This window comes from Falco rusticolus, chromosome 7, assembly GCF_015220075.1.
Source record: "Falco rusticolus isolate bFalRus1 chromosome 7, bFalRus1.pri, whole genome shotgun sequence".
Lineage (NCBI taxonomy): Eukaryota > Metazoa > Chordata > Aves > Falconiformes > Falconidae > Falco > Falco rusticolus.
The window spans coordinates 65,214,612-65,234,376 of NC_051193.1; the positions used below are offsets into that span (position 1 = coordinate 65,214,612).

At 49.1% G+C, this 19,765-nt stretch overlaps 2 protein-coding genes and 2 long non-coding RNA genes across 6 annotated transcripts; 2 read left to right on the forward strand and 2 right to left on the reverse strand.

The window, feature by feature from the left end:
- Window positions 1-3: 3 nt before the first annotated feature.
- Window positions 4-12,028, forward strand: GSTZ1 (glutathione S-transferase zeta 1). Of its 3 annotated transcripts, XM_037394197.1 has the most exons (10): window positions 4-105; window positions 3,835-3,886; window positions 4,568-4,635; window positions 5,101-5,181; window positions 5,652-5,777; window positions 6,298-6,373; window positions 7,231-7,283; window positions 8,555-8,604; window positions 9,216-9,365; window positions 11,525-12,028. In XM_037394197.1, exons 1-9 carry the CDS (start codon window positions 85-87, stop codon window positions 9,340-9,342), a joined length of 654 nt encoding a protein of 217 aa, XP_037250094.1. In that variant the 5' UTR covers window positions 4-84; the 3' UTR covers window positions 9,343-9,365; window positions 11,525-12,028. The 3 variants fall into 3 exon arrangements, with proteins under 3 accessions (XP_037250094.1, XP_037250093.1, XP_037250095.1); XM_037394196.1 differs by lacking the exon at window positions 11,525-12,028 and having other exon boundaries at window positions 5-105; window positions 9,216-9,610; XM_037394198.1 differs by lacking the exons at window positions 4-105; window positions 11,525-12,028 and adding an exon at window positions 3,208-3,306 and having other exon boundaries at window positions 9,216-9,610.
- Window positions 10,590-11,323, reverse strand: LOC119150970. Its single transcript, XR_005105251.1, has 2 exons — window positions 11,045-11,323; window positions 10,590-10,893 (listed from the first exon to the last, which is right to left on the reverse strand). It is a non-coding gene; the product is annotated as an uncharacterized LOC119150970 (long non-coding RNA).
- LOC119150965 lies at window positions 11,786-18,603 on the reverse strand. The gene is made up of 11 exons (XM_037394194.1): window positions 18,428-18,603; window positions 17,962-18,138; window positions 17,601-17,706; window positions 16,970-17,092; window positions 16,221-16,434; window positions 15,222-15,245; window positions 14,304-14,426; window positions 13,567-13,754; window positions 12,604-12,803; window positions 12,190-12,281; window positions 11,786-11,877 (listed from the first exon to the last, which is right to left on the reverse strand). Exons 1-11 carry the CDS (start codon window positions 18,586-18,588, stop codon window positions 11,819-11,821), a joined length of 1,467 nt encoding a protein of 488 aa, XP_037250091.1. The 5' UTR covers window positions 18,589-18,603; the 3' UTR covers window positions 11,786-11,818.
- On the forward strand, window positions 14,420-15,957 carry LOC119150971. The gene is made up of 2 exons (XR_005105252.1): window positions 14,420-15,439; window positions 15,541-15,957. It is a non-coding gene; the product is annotated as an uncharacterized LOC119150971 (long non-coding RNA).
- Window positions 18,604-19,765: the final 1,162 nt, after the last annotated feature.

The window sequence follows — 19,765 nt, forward strand, 5'->3', positions numbered from 1 at the left end:
CGGGGGTCGCCGGGAGCTGCGGGCCTGCCACGGCCGCCCGGCCCTGAGGCGAGGAGGGGGCGGCGCCCCGGCCCCCGGCGCGGGATGAGCTCTGCCGCCGCCAAGGTACGCGGTGCTGGCTCCGCAGCGCTGCGGAGCGGCCCGCCCGGGTGGCGGGAGGGGAGTTGGGGGGCGATGGCGGCCCGAGGGACGGTGGGCCTGGGCTGGGGGCCCCGCTCGGTCCGGCCGCGGCAGCTGACGGGAGCGCGGCCTAAGCCAGCTCCTGGGGCCGCGACCTGGCCGGGCCGGCGTTACCGAGGGGCCGCACCCCGCGCACAGCGTCCCTTGCCTAGGTTTCCACAGCCCCAGCCTGCACCCACGTCTCTGTGGCAGCGCAGCGCAAGGAATTTACCCCCATGCTAAATAAAACTCATCCCTTTGGAAGCAGCGGTGGTGTTTACCTAAGATAGTTCATTCGTGTGAGCGGTTTACACCAACACCAGCTGCAGAGATACTGAGAGTTCAGGAGCAAAGCTGTTCCTTCTACTTATTCCATTACATTTTAACCCAGCAGAATACAAGTGATGCCTTGCAGACACCAAGGTTTCCCCTGCACAAGCCTCCAAGGGGCTGTTTTCTCTCTTGTGTCCCATGTGAGTGGCTGCCCTGTGACAGTGCATCGGTGCAGGCTGCTTGGGGCAATGGGTCTCAAGGAGCAGGTGAAAGGCTTTGCCTTTCCAAGTGCATCCCAAATACAAGCCTGGAAAGAGGTGGTATCCATACTGAAGCAGACACAGGCTGGGAAACCCAGGAGCTCAACACACAAAGCTTGGGGTGTCTCTTCCATCTTCTTCAACAGTGAAAGGCATTTCCCAGAGTTTTACTCTGGGTTGGGATTTAAGCCCAAACTTTCCTCACAGCACCACTGATGCTGGAAATGAAAACGGAACCGAACTAAACCAGAAATCTCAGTGGACATCAAGCAAATGTTTTTCCCCCAGCTATCCTACCAGCCCCAACCGATCTAACCTGCAGCTTATGGGGATTGTACCCCATGGGCTTGTAAATGGAGGCAGTTCTTCCCCACTACTTCCCTGGCCCGCACTCAGCTCTTCCTCCTAGATACCATGTCACTCTGGGACCTGTACACTGAGGACAAAATCCTTCTCCTGTGTCTGGTCTTTACGTAGCTGATTGTTTTGCCTGTGATCTGCCTTGCCACTGGGAGCAAAACAGCATGAACTTAAGAGATCATTCCAGGCCCCAGCCTCTGGAGACATAGTTCCCAGCTAAGGGATGGGTTGTTTCCATGTTCTTTTTGGTGAAATCCCCTTGGGCCCTTGAAATTACAGAGTGAAGCAATTAGCTTTGCACAATTTATTAAAAATGATAGCACAGGCAGCAAAACCAGCAAAGAACTGCAGAGAGGATATCATGGTTTGGTCCCAGCCAGCAACTAAGTACCATGTATCTGCTCACTCCGCCCTCACCCTGCCCCTGCCCACAGTGGGATAGGGAGGAGAACTGGAAAAAGGCAGAACCCGTGGGTTGAGATAAGAACAATTTAATAATTTAAATAAAGTAAATAATAATAATAATTGTAATTGTAATGAAAGGGGAGATAACAAAAAGAGAGAGAGGAATAAACCCCAAGAGAAACAAGTGATGCACAATACAGTTGCTCACCCCCCACTGATAGATGCCCAGCCAGTCCCCGAGCAGCAATCAGAAGCCCCCAGCCAACTTCCCCCAGTTTCTATACCGAGCATGATGCTTTATGGTATGGAACATCCCTTTGGCCAGTTGGGGTCACCTGTCCTGGCCGTGCTCCCTCCCTGCTTCTTGTGCACCTGCTCACTGGCAGAGTGTGGGGAACTGAAAAGCCCTTGATTTAAAGTAAGCACTGCTTAGCAAAAACTAAAACACCAGTGTGTTACCAACATTATTCTGATACTAAATCTAAAACTCAGCACTGTGCCAGCTACTAGGAAGAAAATTAACTCTATCCCAGCTGAAACCAGGACAGAGAATCAGGAGTGTCTCTGCCAGCTGAGAGGCCAGAGCCCAAAATAGATGTTGTGAAGGACATGAATTTCTGAGCCAAAAAATCACCAGCAAGGTCCCCAGGAAAAGCAGCTTAAATCAGTATGTCATAAATGCTGCATGTTTCCCTTTAGAAGTCAGAGCTTCTGTTTCTTTCTCTGCAACCAGCAGGCTAGACATCTGGAAAAAAAGTATAGCTGGGATTTCTGATGCCCTGATTCCAGAAGCAGAGAATTTAAGAAAAATGAGTAAATACTTTGTCTGCAAAAGTGTTGCCAATACTGCCATCACTTCCCTGCTCGCTTATAAACCATTTCTCCAGTAAACTTTGACTAGAGTAATTTAATCAAATGCATACCTCATTTAAAATTATTTGAACCAATCTAAACTGTAAGAGAAGCATCAAGTTTACAAAGAGTACTGGAGCAGAGAGATCCTGGGGGTCTTTCTGGTTTTCCGTTGACAGACTGTGTGTCAGTAAGCAAATCCCTGCGTTCTTCTGCCTTGCTGTCAGTCTCTGGTATAATTTCTATGCATTTGGGAAGGGTGGAGACCCAGAGAGATCCCTGTTATGCCATGGGATCTATGGAAAAAAGGAGAGACATGATCACAGGTTTATTTAGAGACATGCATGAATATCAGTTTCCTGTGTGGAAAGAAAAGACTGTAACACAAAAAACCTGAGCTGTTTATTTCTCACAAAGCTGGCCTGGGAACAAAGCAGCTGCCTCTCCCAGGCCTGCAACATAGAAAACTCTCTGCACCAGCTGGTACTGATGGGAGGAGGGCTGCAGGAGGACCCTTAGGGACCTCACTACAAAGGCAGCCCCTTTTCAGGGAGCTGGCAGTCATTCCCTAGTGAAACAGAAATTCTACATGTGACTTTGGTTTCCTTATTTTGTTCCCCAGGGCTGTATTTCTGCATTGGCAACTGCTGAGAGCCTGACAGGCTCTCTAGACATCTTACTTCTGGACAAAAAAGCTAGGGAAATAAGGATGGTTCCTAAATGTGCTTCCAACCTCAAGGCTGGTTAATGGTTCTGATACCAGGGCTGGGGCTGCAGCACAACACAGAGATGCAGATGCAGCTGACTTCAGTCGCTTAGGATTGAATCTGACTGGCTGTTTTTTGTGTCCTGGGCACAGATTTGGGAGCGTAGTCCTTTTCTCATTGGCTTTAGGACAGAAGCCTTCCCCCATACCAGCTGAGATAAAAGGGAAAGCAGAGAGGTTGGTTTCATTTCCTGGAGTAGATTGTGCACATTGACCATGGCATCTGAAAAGGTGAGAGCTTGGACAGGGTGGAAGTGTCTGGGAAAGCTGCCTCAGTGCTAGAGTTCAGGTAAAGATGAATTGTCTGCCATCTTGGCCTTCATCTCAAACAGCAGAAGCTTTTCTAGTTTGGGAAGAGGGCTGTCCCTGCCCTGCATGTCTGGAAAAGCTATTTCATGCCACGCAAATACCCAGTGCAGGTACTTGGCACAATCAGTAGGGAATTTGTTTCAAAAATCTAAGATAGGATAGAAGTTAGCAACATCTGATAGGGAGAAAGACAGAAGCTTTGCAGGAGATAATTTTAAGGTCACTGGAAACATTGGGTGCAACTAAATATTCAGAGGGCCTGGAGGAAAGACAGTGATACTACTTGTACGCCCAAAACAGGATCAGTCAGTTTCAGAAAGGAGCCTTCTCTGTCCCAAATGTTGCTCTTCCCTGTCTTACTGTTCCTGAAATGCCTTCTGTTCATGCACTGTTCTCTGTACAATGCTCTGGTGTTCCCACCATATAACCACTTTCTCTCTCTCTTCTCAGCCTATACTTTATAGCTATTTCCGAAGTTCCTGCTCTTGGAGAGTGAGAATCGGTAAGATCCAGTATTGATCTCTTCTGTTGTCTTGGTGTTATTGCATTATCCTCCCCTTCGCTAACCTGATTAATCAGTCACTTTTTTTAAGAGACAGATCAGCAAACATGAACCTTGGAACAGCGAGGCATTTCCCAGTGGGAGGGAAGGGAATACCACAATTTATCTGGAGCAGGGGGAAGGGAGAGGAACAGGCTGGAGGGCTTCGCTCAGCCTGCAGCTAGAGGGAATTACTCCTTTTGTAAAGCTAACATGATGCAGATGGCTGTTTCTCCCACATTATCTAGAGGGGCCATGCACTCTATTTTTACATGGATACTGCCTCAGACTCTGGTTTGCCCAATCTTGAGAGCTAAGCAGGGCTGGGAATGGTCCCTACTTGTACTGAGACAGTCTTAAGCAAAGTTATCCAGGTGAGCACAGGGTAAACCAAATCAGGACAGGCTGTGCTGCAAAGAGTGGCAAAGCTTATTTTGAAAAATGCAGTGTTTTTGCCAGGACTGATCTTTAGTGCTTTGGTCCTTCATTTGCCAGAGCACTGTCTTCTTGGTGGACTCAGGCCACCTTTTATGAGGGATAAGGTCTTTTTTCAGATGGAGATGGTAATATTTGCCTAAGCCCATTGCCAATGGAACTGGTCTCACTGTGCCTGTCTGAAGCTGTACACTCTGCTCTCCCTAGCACTGGCTCTGAAAGGGATTTCCTATGACCTGGTGCCTGTGAACCTCTTGAAGGATGGGGGACAGCAGGTAAGGATACAGATACCATTTCTCTCTCCAGGTGTTCTGAACCTGGGGATGGTCAGGAGAATTGGGATTAGCACTAGGAAGTTCACGGGCAAAGTGACTGAATTTCTCACCGCTTCTCTGTAATTTATAGTTGCTTTCAGCTAGTATTCCCTGGCATGCAAAATAGCATGCCGGGGAGAAGGTGACTGCAGGAGATAAAGGTTTTTTCCTCTCTTAAACATCTATGACTGAATTTCATAAGGCTGAAGATCTTTTGCTCCTGCTTAGCATGATATAACTGAACATATCCGGTGCACAGACTTCAGAGAAGCTGCACTGCAATTTAAACATAGACTTGACCTCATTCAGTTAGCACCAGGGACTATGTGTGTGGCAGGGAGTCTGTGTCCAAAAGATGCTGAATGATAGCAAGGGGCTGCAGTAGTTTCTTGTTGCAGTAGAGTGAGCTCAGGTTTGTTTCCACAGTTTTCTGCTGAATTCAAGGCAGTGAATCCAATGCAGCAAGTCCCAGCCTTGAAAATTGATGGCATCACCCTTTCTCAGTCGGTGAGTTACCAGACACCCTGTTAAACCATTCACTCCAGCCTGCTGCCCAGTCTGGAGGGGGTGGCTTTGCCCCATCTTTTCCCCCAGAGCTCTCATCTGTGCCTTGGAAAAAAAAATGGCATTAGTGATAAACAATCCCACTTGGGGGCAGAAATAGCACGTAGCTTCTACTACAAAAATGCTGTCAAGGATTTGATCTCAACTCAGCTTTGGTCCTAACGTCACCTTTCACTGAGCAGTGTAGTCTGACTTAGATGGCTGTGCCAGGGTTTGCGTGAAATTACAGCTGAGCTAAATGACAACAAAGTCCCAAGCAGACATAAAGGGGATATTCTGTTGCTTTAATTGGTAACAAACGTCATTCAAAAGTGGTTGTAATCTCTTAGATCAGCTCCCCTTCCTAGATGTTCAGGATGTGAGCTTTTCCTTGGCTCTCCAATAACCTCCCTTTATCTCTTTGTTCGTTTCAGCTAGCTATAATTCATTACCTAGAAGACATCTGTCCTAACCCCAGGCTCCTGCCCCAAGATCCGAAGAAGAGAGCCCAAGTCAGAATGATCGCTGATCACATTGTCTCTGGCATTCAGCCACTCCAGGTATTGCCTTGTTATAATGAGAAAACCAGGACAGGTTTCTGGGCGTCTGTATCTCTGAAAAGCTCAGTCTCTCTAAATTGTTGCCAGCCAGTAGTGTGGTAGACCTTAAAACTGCATGTTAGCAAATAAAATCTCTGCTTAGCCTCTGCCTGATCTGCCAATGGCAACAATACAGTATTTCATACAAAGAAAATCCTGTAGCACCCCAGGGTTCTTTCCAGAAACAGCTGAACCCATGTGGTTTCACTAAGTCTAGAATGTTTTAGGAAGAAGAAAACTGAGCAACCCAAATGGCAGAGGCAAAAGGGATGCTCTGGCAGCTGCTACAGGACAGTCCCAAGAGAGAGATACAGCAGGGTGCATGATTTGGTGCAGGTGAGGTCGGGGCTGACTCAGCAGGCTGAACTCAAGCTAGGGGTTCAGGCTTGGCAGCTCATCTCCTGTGCTCCACTGGATGAGGCAGTGAGCAAGATCCAGCCAGCAGGGGTCAATCTAACCGGGAGATTGCTTGCCTTCGCAGAACCTGAGTGTCCTGAAGCAAATCGGGGAGAAAAAAATGGAATGGGCTCAGAACTGCATCGCATCTGGCTTTCAAGGTACGTCCTACATCCAAAATGATCGGCATTTTGACTGACTTTGAAAATGTTGCGCCACTGGAGTCCTACTTTCATCTTCAAGCAGAACTACAGATCTCCCTAGGCTGGTGTGCTGGGGTCCTGCCCTGCTGGCAGAGACAGGGCTTTTCCTGCCCAGAGTCCCTTGTCCCGGACTGGCAGCTCTCCAGGGTCTTGGAGGAAAGATGCTGTCCAGAAGGTGCCTCCGCTGCTGTGCGTGGAAGAGGGGAAGCCTGAGGCCATCCTGTACACCACAGCAGCTGATTCACCCTAAAGCACGAGGGCTGATGCACTTCTCCTTTCCACTCAGCTGCTCCCAAACTAGTGCCTTTTGCTTTAAAGCTCTATCAATCTATATTTGTATGCTTTTGTAATCAGACAAAAGATATCTGATGGCAAACTCCCACAGAATCTAGCACATTATTTTTTTATCTACTTGGGAGAAATAGGGTGCTTTTTATTTCCTCAGAACCCTTTCCCCCATGAGCTGGAATGACAGGCATATCTGTGCTTCTGGACAGACACAAGCTGTCTGAACCTTCGCATTTTTCCCCTCCTCACTCATATATCTCTATGTTGTTCTCTTAGTATTTCCATCACATTGCCTGAAACAGCTGAAATCAGCCTGGGTCCCTAAAAGCTAAGGATGCTAAAGACTACAATAACTACACTGTTGTAAGATTTCTGTTTCTTCTAGGTTCTGTCCCAAAATCCTCCTTTTTCATGCTTAGCTCAGGGTCAAAACACCCTTGTTCATAATTCCCAGTCTATAAGTTCTTCAGTGTCCCTTTCAAATGAGTTTCCAGTGCCTCACTCCAGTATACCACCTTTCTTGACAGCACTGGAGCAGATTCTGCAGCACACTGCTGGGCGCTACTGTGTGGAGGACGAAGTAAGTATCTGAGAGAGTGTTATGTACTACTGGAAAACTGAAAACCCCAGTATATTCCATAAAATAGGAAAGAAAATTAGTTGTAGAGACACAGCATCACCCCGCTCTAGTGATACATGTGCCTAGAGGTACATGTGGTGCCTTCACCATAAGACAGACAGCTGTATGGATCCTACTGAGGCCATTACTGACTGCAGGTAGTTAGAGATGTTTACTTGTGCCTGCCTCTAACCTGCTGATGGCCAGGTGCTGCAGCTGTGTCTAGGATCTGGCTGCTACTAGACGTTGTGGAAACATGATATGTATTTCATCTTTGAGATTTGGAGTTCAAAGTATCCTGTCATAGGGGCAAAGCCTGGCTCAAGAAACACAGGTTCAGTTCTTGGCTCTGCTCCATGGAACCTTGAACCAGGTTGTATTAATTTTTCTGCTCTGTTTGTCCAGTTTTGACATGGACAGATTTCAGCCAGCTTACATACAAGCTATTCTGATTCTGACCCTTACCAAGCTAGAGGCTGCCCAGACCTCTTCCATTTAGAAGTCTTGTTTGGCAGGCAATTGGATATTTCCTACAAAAGCTTTAGAAAAAAGGAAAGCTCCCACAATCTCCCATGAGGTAGAGGATTGCCTAGTAGGACCCTTATGGAACTGGAGCCCTTCGTGGGCAAAGGTTAGTTATGAGATCTTAGCTTTGAAAGGCACCTGGGGCCTTGTGACCTGGGGGCGGGGGGGGGCAGCTGCCTCTGTGCAGATAGGCAGCTAGCTGTATTGTCCTTGAGTCTTCTTTTTGGATTGCAAGTCCCTGAGCCTGTGTGCAAAGGCCATATCACATATCAGATGTTGACATTGGCAGGAACTGCTTGATACTGCTGCAATGCAAACAAGCAAAATTTACTCTTTTCCCAGCTGTGCAAACTCCCCCTGCCCTCTATCGCCTCCCCCTGCAGCTTGCCGGGGTTGTTTGCTCAGAGGCAGTTGCCATAGAAGCAGTGTCCTTGAGGTTGTCAGGATCAGCTGGTAAATGTGAAGCTCCCTAAAGGCAGATGGCTGCTTCTGCTAGTGACTGCTATGAAGTTCCTTTCCTTCGTTGTATTTGTTGTTGCTATTGTTGTATTATTAATACTGGATTAAAAAACAAGACTGTCACGACAACTCCTCTGTACTGGCTGATAAAATAATTTCCATCCTGCTGTTGAAGCCTGCCACCACGGTGAAGTGTGATGGGACAGGCTCCGAGTTACTCTAACCCCTCTTCTCTACTACATTTGCAGGTTTCCATGGCTGACCTGTGCTTGGTGCCTCAAGTTTCCAATGCTGAAAGGTAATTAAGGCTAAGCTTGAGGCACGCTTTGTGCTGGACTGTCAGAGCTTACCTTCTGCTGCTCCTTGTGCCTGTTAGGAAAGCATTGCTCCTTTCTGCCCTGTCCAGTTACGGATTCCTCTCTGCATGAGTTTTCCTATGTCATAAACACAGTCTCTTTTGGAAGCTCTTAGAAATAAGCAGCTGTGCTGTCTTCTCAGAGGGTCCTGGGGGAAAACCTGATCTGTGTCCTCAGAAAATCTAAGGTTGCCCACAGTCTATGTCCTCTCTCCCTGTTTTGCCTATATTTACATTTCACACAGGGGAAAAAGATGAATCTGACTATATTTGTTGAAAGATACAAGTAGTGGCAGCATGATTCCCAGGAAAAGCATAGTGCCTTCTTACCCTGTGCTGCACACTATTTAAAAGCATAGCGAAGATGGAAGAACTAACTAACCTTTCCTCTAGCATTCGCTTTTAAACCTACAAGGATGAACCTTTTCTAGCTTAATGCAAATGTATTCTAGCCTGTGAGATTCTCCTATACTGGGCAGGCACAGCACACTGCTTTGCCCTTCTGCTCACTGCTGCAGTAGCTGTCCAACTCACAAATTCTTTTCTTTTTGCAGATACAAAGTGGATATGAGTCCATATCCCACAATAACCAGAATAAACAAAGCTCTCCTTGAGTTAGAGGCATTCAAAGTAAGCCACCCCTCCCGGCAGCCAGATACTCCTGCAGAGCTACGAGCTTGAAGCCCTTCTACTCATTAAATCAAGTAAGCTGGAGGATAACGGGTAAAGAGGATAACAGCTACAGCTTGAGTAGGACTTCAGGGCCAGCAGGAAGCCCTAGTACTATTGTCTCACTTTCATCTGGGTGGGAAGAAGAACAGAGGTCCTGGAAGCAGCCTGGATTACTTACAGGAGCTATGCCTGTGCTGGAAAGCTTGCAACTACTTTTTGTTTTTTCTATCTGATATATCTCCATGAAGCAGATTAAAGCAGAAACATCCATAATTATCAGAAGTCCCCTTTGTATGGCTTTGGTTGGGGAATGTGGCCACACACAACAGTGAGGCATTGAGCCAATTCTGGACTCCCCACAGGGGCTGCTTCTTCCTATCATCTACAGAAAGAGCACCAGGGAGCCAGTGTACACAGTGTGCTACTAATCTATCAGGCCTGCTTGCCCTTGCAGCTGCCTCAGAGCTATGGCATAATCATCAGTGCCATGGATATAAACAATAACAGCTAGCCTCTGACAGAAGACAGCTTAATCCTAAGCCTTGTTGGGTCCTGCAGGCCTTGCAAAAGCCAACAGTTAGCAACCCTACCGCCCCTTGCACTGGGAAGAGTAGTTTACTGCCTGGCACAGCTGGTTTGTATCTCTTCCTTATGTCCAGCAGCAATCTTGTGAAATTTTTAATAAAGGTCCATCCAGAGCAAAGCTAGGTGATTGTGCCGTAGTCAGCAAGATATAAGCAGCTCATTCTCATATGCTGAAAATGATTGCCTTCTCTTCCTTTCCCCATCCTCAGACACTGCTGTAGGTGTTTTCCTCATCCTCAGCTGCAGACTATTCCCCAAGAGAATCCCACCCCATACTTTCTTCAAACCAGAATCATGCCTGTAACTTTTACTATGAAGACATTTAATGTGGCAGAATTAAAACCCATTCCACTCATCCCAAATGAGACCAACATCTGAATCACCTTCAGAGCTGAAAGCACCCCAGGAATTCCAGCCCAAAAACCTGCAGGGCAAAAAGGGAAACCTATAAACCTGTAATTGTGCAGGCACAGCTCAGATGCCACTGCATGTTTCGGCACCCCAGCTCAGGTATCAAGCCAGGGATATGGGAGTGAATTTCTGCCAGTCTGATGCTGTATATCAGCTACCCTAAGAGGGCAATACCTGCGGCCTTCAGAAAGGCTTTACAAACCCATGATCTCTTGTGCCAAGGTAGCATTCAGCTACATACAGATACTTGGACTGCCACATTGCTTGGACTCAGTTTATTGCCATCCATGTCTGTATTCAGGCTGGTGAAGAGCCCTTGCTGTCCCAGTCTCATTCTGAGTATTGTACATCATCCTAGGTCCAGCTGGATCTTGACTGTGCTGTTGTACAAAGTCCCGGCACAGTTGGAGCCCCCAAAGACCAACACCATGTGCAGGTTATGCTCCTCTTTGTTCTCCTTGTCCACATCCATCAGGTGGGCAGGAGTCAGGTCAAGCAACGTGTGGCCAGCTCGGGGCACAGAGCAGAGGTCATGGTGGATCACAGTGCTCCATGAAAGAGTATCTGGAAGTAGAAAGGGGCTATCAATACTGGAGAAGCCCAGTCCTAGTGTGAGGTATGAAAACACAAATGGACCAGGCTAGGTGTTCAGAAACACCACTGCACCCCCGTAGTCACCCTCAGCTATGGAGACAGGGAGGGGAGAGTCACTCACCTAGGTGGAAGACAAAGGCATCCTGCAGGGCTCCCTTGGCATTGCAGCCTCCACTGATCAGAACCTTCTGGTCCGACACAGCCAGAGCTGCGTGAAAACTGCGACCAAAGCAAAGCTGAAAGGTGACTACAACAAACTTGCTTGGGGTTGCCTCAGTCAGCAATGGGCAGACTTCAGCAGGAGGCTGGGGGGCTTAAGCTGCAGAACAGAAGTTAACTTCTGCTTCTCTTCTGCTCTGACTTGCTGAATAACAACTTGGAAAGACCTGTTTGTTTGCCTTTGCAGGTCAGGCCATAATCAAGCCTGAAAAGCACCTCTATCTCAGAAGGAGCTATCAAAACTGCTACATTTTGCTCTATAGAGTGAGACCAGCTAGCTGGACTTTGGTCTGATTTAGGTTGTCCTTCTAAATGGGCAACAGCGTTCCTTTAGAAACAGTATAGTCCCAGTACAAGAGTTTCTTCCTCTCTTGTGTTCCAGGTACTGTGAAGACCAAACAGCAGGCAATACAGTTCACTAGCACATGGCAGAAAACTACCCCTAGCTTGAAAGGCAGATTTCCAGGGAGACTAAGGGGTCTGTACCCCCCACAGCCTACAGACACCAACTAAGACAGCGCAGGAATTTCTGGTCCCACACCAGAGAGGATAGTACCACTGTATTTTGACTAGTGGGACAGATTGGCAACTGGGTCTGATCACAAGCACTGTTTAAACCTGGCTTCAAAAAGAAAGTGCAAAGGAAGATGATAGCTCCTGGGTCTGCAAGAGGATCTTACCAACGTGCAGAAGGCTGTCCTGCGAGGAGGGGGACTGGTGTGTACTCCATGAAACCTGACAGCCAGGAGAAAGGCAGGTGAAGTGTTCAAAAAGCTCAACATCATAACTAGACAAAAAACTTCCACACTCTGGCACATCAGCAACCTGACTTCTCTATTACCCAGCTTTTTCCAAAAAAAGTCTCTTGTTTTTGCCCATTCCCTCCCCTCTTGCCTCAGAAGCATATTTTTTTTTACCTCAGTTTCTATCTCCACTGCCTAGTTTTTATAACATTACTGTTACCTTCCCATCAGGCATGCTGCATTCCCCAGTCCCTGCCTTAGAATGGACCTTCCCAAGGCAGCCATCTGGTACAGAGTTTCTTACCCAGATCCAGGATATGCATGTCACTAAGGTAGAAAGAAGTCTTCCGACCCCCAAAAATCAGCAGCTTGTTCTTCAGTAGAGTAGCTGAATGCCTGGGCAGAGGAGAAGCAATGAACAAAGTGTCTTCAGCAAGTGCCCAAACCTGACATTTCAGCCTTGGCTTCTGCTATTGGGCTGCCGTAACTTCAATCTACACCTGTCTCTACTCCCAGCCACTGCAGCCCAAGACAGACTCCCATCCGGATTCATGACAGGAGGTACTTGGAGTCACATCGCTCAAAACGTAGCCCTATATTAAGGGGCAAACAGTGGAGAACAATCGCCTAACATTTAGGAACTTAGACTGGGGTTGGAGGAAAAGTAAACACAGGTTTCCTGCTCTATTTTGGAGGGCTGGAATAAGGGCACTCTCACCCAAACCTAGGCAGAGGCTTCTCCCCTTCTGAGATGGGCTGATACCAAATTTCATGCTCTGGGTTGAAGACATAGAGGACGTTGCTGCAGAGTCCAGCTGGCAGTGATGCCTTTTTGGGGAAAGTCCCTCCAAAAACAAAGAGCTCCTTGCGGTAGATAGTTGCACTGTGGTAGGCGAGCACTGGCATCCTCCCTTTCGCCTAGAAAAAGTCAACATACATTTGTAATGAGAAGTGTGTTGTTCACTGCGTGACCGAAGAAAAGGGGCCCACATCATGCAGTGAGTTCAACAAGTGTCAATTTTCACTTTATTGGCTCCCCAGCCAGATCTTTGCCACACAGGCAGACAGCACATCCTCTGAGTACTCAGCACCACCAGAATGCTCTGATGACAGAAGGCAGTCAACCTCCTACCCCAGCTTCCGCAGAAGACAAGGGAACAGAAAGATCTCATCCAGGCTTATTCTGTAAAAGCCATCCTGTGCCTTAACCAGGAAAGACACAGACAGTCCCTTGCTGACAGGGACTCTGCAAGGACATGACATGCAACTGAAGAGCTCGGAGATTGCTTTGCTCAGAGCAGTTTCCCGTTTGAGAAGACCAGCTCTTCGTCTCAGCATCCAGTGCAGCTCTCAACAGCACCATATGAAATGGGAGCCCATTTCCCTCTGCAGCTTGTACAGTACCTCCCACCCATGACCTTGCTCAGACACAGTGCTCTGCAGCAACCATTTTTTCATCTTGCTTCCTTCATTACAGGCACAGCCCCTGGTTTCTGCCAAGCTTGTGACCTTTCAACATAGCCTTCTCATATCTGTTAATCCCAACTAAGCAGCTCAGACAACCTGCAGCAACAGTAGGCCAAGACTACTGGAATAAGGACATGGGTACATAGATTGTCATGTTCAGGCAGGACCTGCCATCCCTCCTGTGCATTTGTCTTGGAAGAGGTGCAGTACTTACAGCCACGAGGAGCCACTTCCAGGTGACTGTGTCCAGAATATAGATCCTGCTGTAGTCTTTGTCCTCCCTTATGCCCCCAAAGACATAGATACGCTTGGTGTCTGGGTCATAGGTAGCTGTGTGACCATGCAAGCACAATGGCATGGCATTTTGTAGCTGGAAACCCACTGGAAGCCAGAAATCACTGTCTGTGGGACAAAACCAGACAAATAGGAGTTCAAAGATGCTCTCTATTTCTTCCAGATTTAAAGAATATGTCATAAAATCTTTATTCAAAACCTTTCTCCCTTCATCTACTCCTCACCTTTGATTCAGGGCTAGAGGGGACTCAGACAGAAATGCTTCTGTATAACGAATGAAGGGGAACACTAACTAGGTGGGGAACAGTAAGGTGGAAGAGAGAATCGGTGAGGCACAGAAAGCTGCAAGGCACTGGAACTGTATCTCACACTTCTCCACCAGTCATCACACACAGACTGCAGACCACGCTGTTGCTTTTACTCCTTAAAATTCATCTCTTTCCACAATGTCTACCTTTGCTCCTGGAGGGCTCACGTATTACCCCACAGCCTCTCATGGCACCCTCTGGTGTCAGCTTAGCCTGGTGCCCATGCTGGGAGATGTGACACCTTTGCTGTTCCCTCCATATGTACAAACCCCTGAGTACCCCCTCCCATCTGCATAAGTTGTCCTCAAGTCCCACTGCCTCCATTGCCTGTTAGCCCTGAAGTCCCCACCAATTTCCAGCTTCCAGAGCGCATCCTTGCAGGACTGCTGGTCGACACCTTCGCCACCGATCAGAACAGCTGTCCCCTGGTCACTGAGGCACATGGCATGGCACCACCGTGGGCTGGGACCGCCTGGGGAGGGGAGAGCACAGGGCTGTGAGAAGAGTCTGATGAGACACCCCCAGCTCCCTTCCCTGCTGGGGAGAGCAAGGCAGCTGAAGGCGCAGAGGGGAGAAATGGGAAGGCAAAGGCCCCAGGTCCCTTCCCTCTGGGGTGGCAAGAGACATAGCTCCCTAAGGAAGATTTTCTGTTGGCTTTGGGGAATAATCGCTGTACTAGGAGAGACTTCGCAAGCAGAGGGAGCCAGCAGAGCCTGGCTGGCTGTAGGATGCATACAGGCTGCCACTTCAGACAGGCTTGGATGCCTCTCATTGATTAGCCCTTCTGGGAATGGATATCCCAGTTGGGCTATTCCCGTGTTACTCCCTGTGAGGGAGGTCTACCCAGGCTTGTTAGTGCCTAAGATACAGCAACCAGAAGCAGGGAGCTGCTTCCAGAGATATTCCTCATACTGCTCTGTTCCTCCTTTCCTCTCTCAGGCCCCTGCGGCTGGCTAAGCAAGCTAAAAAATACTTTTTAATAATTTACTTACTCCCCATCTTACTCTTTGCCTCAAAAAGCTATGCACCCAGAGGTGTGTCTGAGATTCAGAGGGGCTACAGAAGCATCCTGGAGAGCCTGACAGTGCTGGAAGCGCCTACACTGAGGGCAGTTGCATGGAAAGGAACAGTATTACATACAACTTACTTGTTATTCTTGGTCACTATGGAGTTAAAGGATGAAGCATGAGAGGCCTGTGACATTAAAGGGAATGGCATCACTGAGTGGCTGAAAAGACAAACCAGGGTCTAGGAACTAGATCCTCACCTGGCAACTCCTCCACTGTCAGATCTGCAGAAGAAACACAGAGATGGCCCCATGAAGAAAGCAGCAGACATACCACAGAAAGTGCTCAGCTCCATGGCTTAAGAGCCCTTTGGCCTTCCTTCCTCCAACCCCCAACACAAAGTTACTTCACTGCAACAAACAAGGTGCAAGACCAAGAATCCTGAAGAAAGTTTCGTCAGAAGAAATGCAGAAGACAGGTAAAAGCAGGGCAGACTTCCTTTGACTGCCATCATACCGTCACCTTTGCATTTTACCCCTCTGATGGAAACTCATTTCCTGCCCTTCTCACTGCCTACAGTGGAAGCAACTTTGTGATGGACCTGCGTTTGCCTTTGTGAGAAGGAAGCCAAGTCCCAGGAAGGCACGTGGGGACCACTGAGTTACTGTCAAACATTTACGCACAAACGTGGTCACACCCTGGAGCTGACTTGGAATTCACACTCCAGAAGCTAAGGGTTTTGATTCTAAACACCGTGACAGTTACCCTGTCACTACTGAAAAGTCAGTACAATTATACTAAATATACATATAGTCCTTTTCATATTCTCTGTACTTTAATAATAACTGATGTCTTTTAAGGACCAAGTGGTATGCTGTTTGTTTGTTGTTGAGAGGTTACAGAATGTTACAGTAGGTAACCTTGCACCTCGATTTACTTTTTTGTAAAACAAGGCTAATGATACTTGCCTTAATTTATGAAACACTTTTACTCATATGAAGAGATAGGCGTATTATGGTACAGTGTCGGCACTAAGAATATCCCATGTTCTACTTCTGGCCTTTTCCCAACAGGCAAAAATTCATCAAGCAGTTTATCCAGGAGTAAGGAGCATTCTCAGTATTTTGCAAGCCAAGACAGACAAACCCATCTTGCCTTGGGGGTATACAGAGAAATAGACTGGGAAGTTGTTGCCCAGCAGCATCGACAGATCATTCAGACAAGACCCGTAACATAAACCAGAAAGCTGCCAGAGTTACCTTCTTCACTGAGATCTCTCTCAGATGCTGTGGGTTCAAATAAAACTTTCCTGGGCTTCTTGCTGTGGACAGGACTCTTCCTGCAGGCCTCACTGGCTTCCACCTTGCCAGCTGGTGGCTTTAGGGCACAGGATACTGCCAGGGTCCTCAGTGGTGGGCGGACATCCTTCCTTCCAGGCCTGGATGCTCTAGCAGTCACCTCTGAGCTCTTAATCTGTGACAAGAGTCCCAGACAAATCAACTCTGAAGAAAAAGACCTAAAGCTACTGTGAGTTGTCTCTTACTAGGCCAGATATTAGCTTCACATGGTGATGGTTTTCAGGCTTGTCTTCCCATGGAGTCTTAAGGGCCAGCATGCCATCAGTATCAGCCTCCAAACACCTGCTGAACCATGCAGCTACCTGCTGCTGTATGCCCAGTGGTCCGCTTTCAGACTGCTGGCTGCGACAGGCACAGCCATCACAAGGCAATGGGGAAGGCAGAAAGGCTGGCTGTGCTAGGAGTAAGCAGGCTGATTGATCATCCCACCAAGGGCTGTTAAATTCAACCCTTCCAAAGGCATTTTAATGGAGAGTACCGCGTTCTTTAGCACAAGTGAATCTTTGGCTCCAGAACATGCTTAGCCAGGTCTCCACTAAGAGAGCAGCAGGTGTTTCTGCTAGACATCAACTGAGCAGCTCCAAGGGAGGGAGAAGATACTAAGGAGAGGGTGAAATAATGAGAGAAAGGCTCCAGGAGGATACACGTACCATAGCAGGATTCTCCAGGTCCTGGGCAAAGGACGCATCATCTGCTGGGAGCACTGGTGACTGGGTGGTCTCCAGGACGAGGAAGGGGTAGACAGGCGTACTGCTGGAGACACCTCGGAGCAGCTGCGGCAGGAAAAGTGACAGTGAGAATAAAAGGACATGCCAAGTGTGCTGGCCTCCCACCACACAGGGTGAGCAAAAAGATGTCTTGCAAGAGACAGATTCCCAGCAAGGGAATAGCCCAGGTTTCATCTCCAGCACCAGCAAGGTAAACAAAGAAAAGCAAAGCCAGGTACTGGTAAATGCTAAAGCCAAGGGCTTCAGCACAAGGTAAGTCAACTGTGTAAGTATCGCACACCCAGGAGAGCGAACCTGAAAGTGAACCGCTCTCTGCTGCCCATCTCATGCAACACTTGAGGTGTTTTGGCACAGCTATTTAGGGAATAGGCCTGGAGCCCCACAGAGGGTTTAGGCTCGGCACAGGCATGCATTAACGGATCTGCATTTGGCAGCTCTGCCTTGGAGTAGCAAAGAGAAGGAAGAGGAAAGGATGGGAGAGGAAGTTCTGTAGCTCAGAAGTGACAACATTTGGGACCCAGGGCAGAAAAGATGAGGATGTCACTTCTTTTACCTGCCCATTGACAGTCAGGACAAGCTTCACAGAGTTGCCTTTGTCCATCTCTTTCAATGAGGCCATGAAAATATCCGTTCTCCAGTCACCTTCCCACACCAGAGACCTACACAGGAACCATGGATTTTTCAGCCCACAAGTGACACACTGGCCAGGGAAAATATCTTGCTCCCACACCCCAAAGCCTGAAAAGATTCAGCCCCGAAAGCCAAGAGGAAGCTGAAAGCATCACTAGAGAGAAACACCATGGTGGAGGACCAGCAGGCTGGAGCAGCCTTGGGACACTGGCAGAACCACAGAAGCAGAAAGCTTTTCCAGGACGCCCTCCTGACTCCCTGGCAGTGCCGGCTCTGGCCACAACCTGCGGGCGGGCTCCAGCACGCCGACCCGCTGCGGCGCCACGCTTGGGGACACCAGCACATCCACCGCGACGCTCGTGTCCGGAGAGTAGCAGCTCCAGTCTCCGAGCCCGAACACCACCAGCTGCTTTGGCAACGGCAGGGGCAGCCAGGCCTGGAAACCCATCTTGCTGGACTGGCTGCGAGGGAAGAGAAACAACAGAACGCTGAGGTAACCATCAAGAGGTAAAATGGAAAGTCTAAAAAAATCTATGAAAAGGCTTGAAAACGTGTTGATGCCGGGGAAGGTGAAAGGAGAGGGTTTGTGTCATTTAAAGAGGAAATGGTGCAGGGCTGCAATGGAAATAACGGGCAGCTGGTGAAGGGAGCCCGTGAGCCGCGGGCAGCTGCAGAGCCGGGAGGTGCGGCCCGCAGGGCGCCCCGCAGTACCCGCCCCGCGGTACCTGCCCCGCGGTACCTGCCCCGCACCTCTCCAGCCGCCGTGGCGGCTCCCGCAGCGCCCACAGCACGTAGAAGGCGAGGCCGCTCCTCGGGGCGCTGCCCCCCGGCCCCGGCTGGCTCCGGCCCCGGCCCCAGCCCCGGCCGGCCAGCATGGCAGCGATGCTGCGGGGGCGCCCGCCGGCCGCCATTAATGCGGCGCAGCCGGGGGCGGGAGGCGGTCACCGCCGACCACCCACCGGCCCCGGCCGGGCCCGCCCCGGCCCGAGAGCCCGGGGGCCGGCGCCACCCGCGGCAGGAGATGGGCGGGGCCCAAGGCAGGCCCGGCCGCGGCTCCCCGCCGGTTGCGCTCGCTGCCGGAGCCCAGGGCCCGCGGCCCCGGCCGGGGAGGGGGCAGGGTGTTTGCCGGTTCCCCCGGGAGGTGATCCGTCCGCGTTTCTGGCAGCTCTCACCCAAAGGAGCAGGTGCAAAACTTGCTCCTCTTACTCTGCCGTCAGGGCTACCAGCAAGAGAAGGCAGGACGGTGGCAGATACTCCTTAAAAAAGAATTAAATCGGTGTATACGTTAATTACAGAGACCACTGTGTACCTAATACCACAAATAACACTGAAGAGCTGTGCTAAGCTTCAGGCTGCTGTTGATAACTAAAACCTCTGAAAGCAGTAACAGTGCTTCAGCAGCCGAGAAGGTTCTCTGTGCACAGCTGAGACGGGGAGGAGGCACTGCCTGCTGCCAGACCATCACCCAGCAGCTCACAACCACAGCGTTTCTGCTGCAGCCCCACCACAAAAATTACAGAACGGGTGGGAAAAACTGACATTGTGAAATTCCACATCGCTCCCCTGCACCCCCACAAGCTGCTTGGTTTTCCTCTTGGCCTGAGCCAGGCACAAGGATTCATAGGGAGAGCATGGCAAGCAAACAGCTGTAGTGCTGTTTCTCTTCAGTGGTCTTCAAAGGAGACAGAATGTCTTTTAACTTGGCAGAGCCATCCATCCCTTTGATCAGCTTGCTTTATCATTGCTCCTGCCCATCAATTATTTTATAAAAGTGTTCCAAGAAAACACAGGGCTAGAACAGAGACAACTGAACTTCTGCAGCATTTGTCCTGTTGAGCTTCCTAAGAAGACAAGTGAGAAAGGACGGCTCCAGCTGCAGGTACCATTCCTCATTTTGACTAGCAGGTGCTTCCTTCAGGCCATGTAAATAGTCTTCATAGTAAGAGAAAATTGATGGGCAAGCAGCTCTAAGGAGCTATGAAAGGCAAACACTTCTCTCTAAATAATTTTTATCAGTACCTGGTAACAGAAGAGATGGTTTTAGTCCCTCAGACTGAAAGCTGAAGTAACGGAAGAGTGAGCTATAGG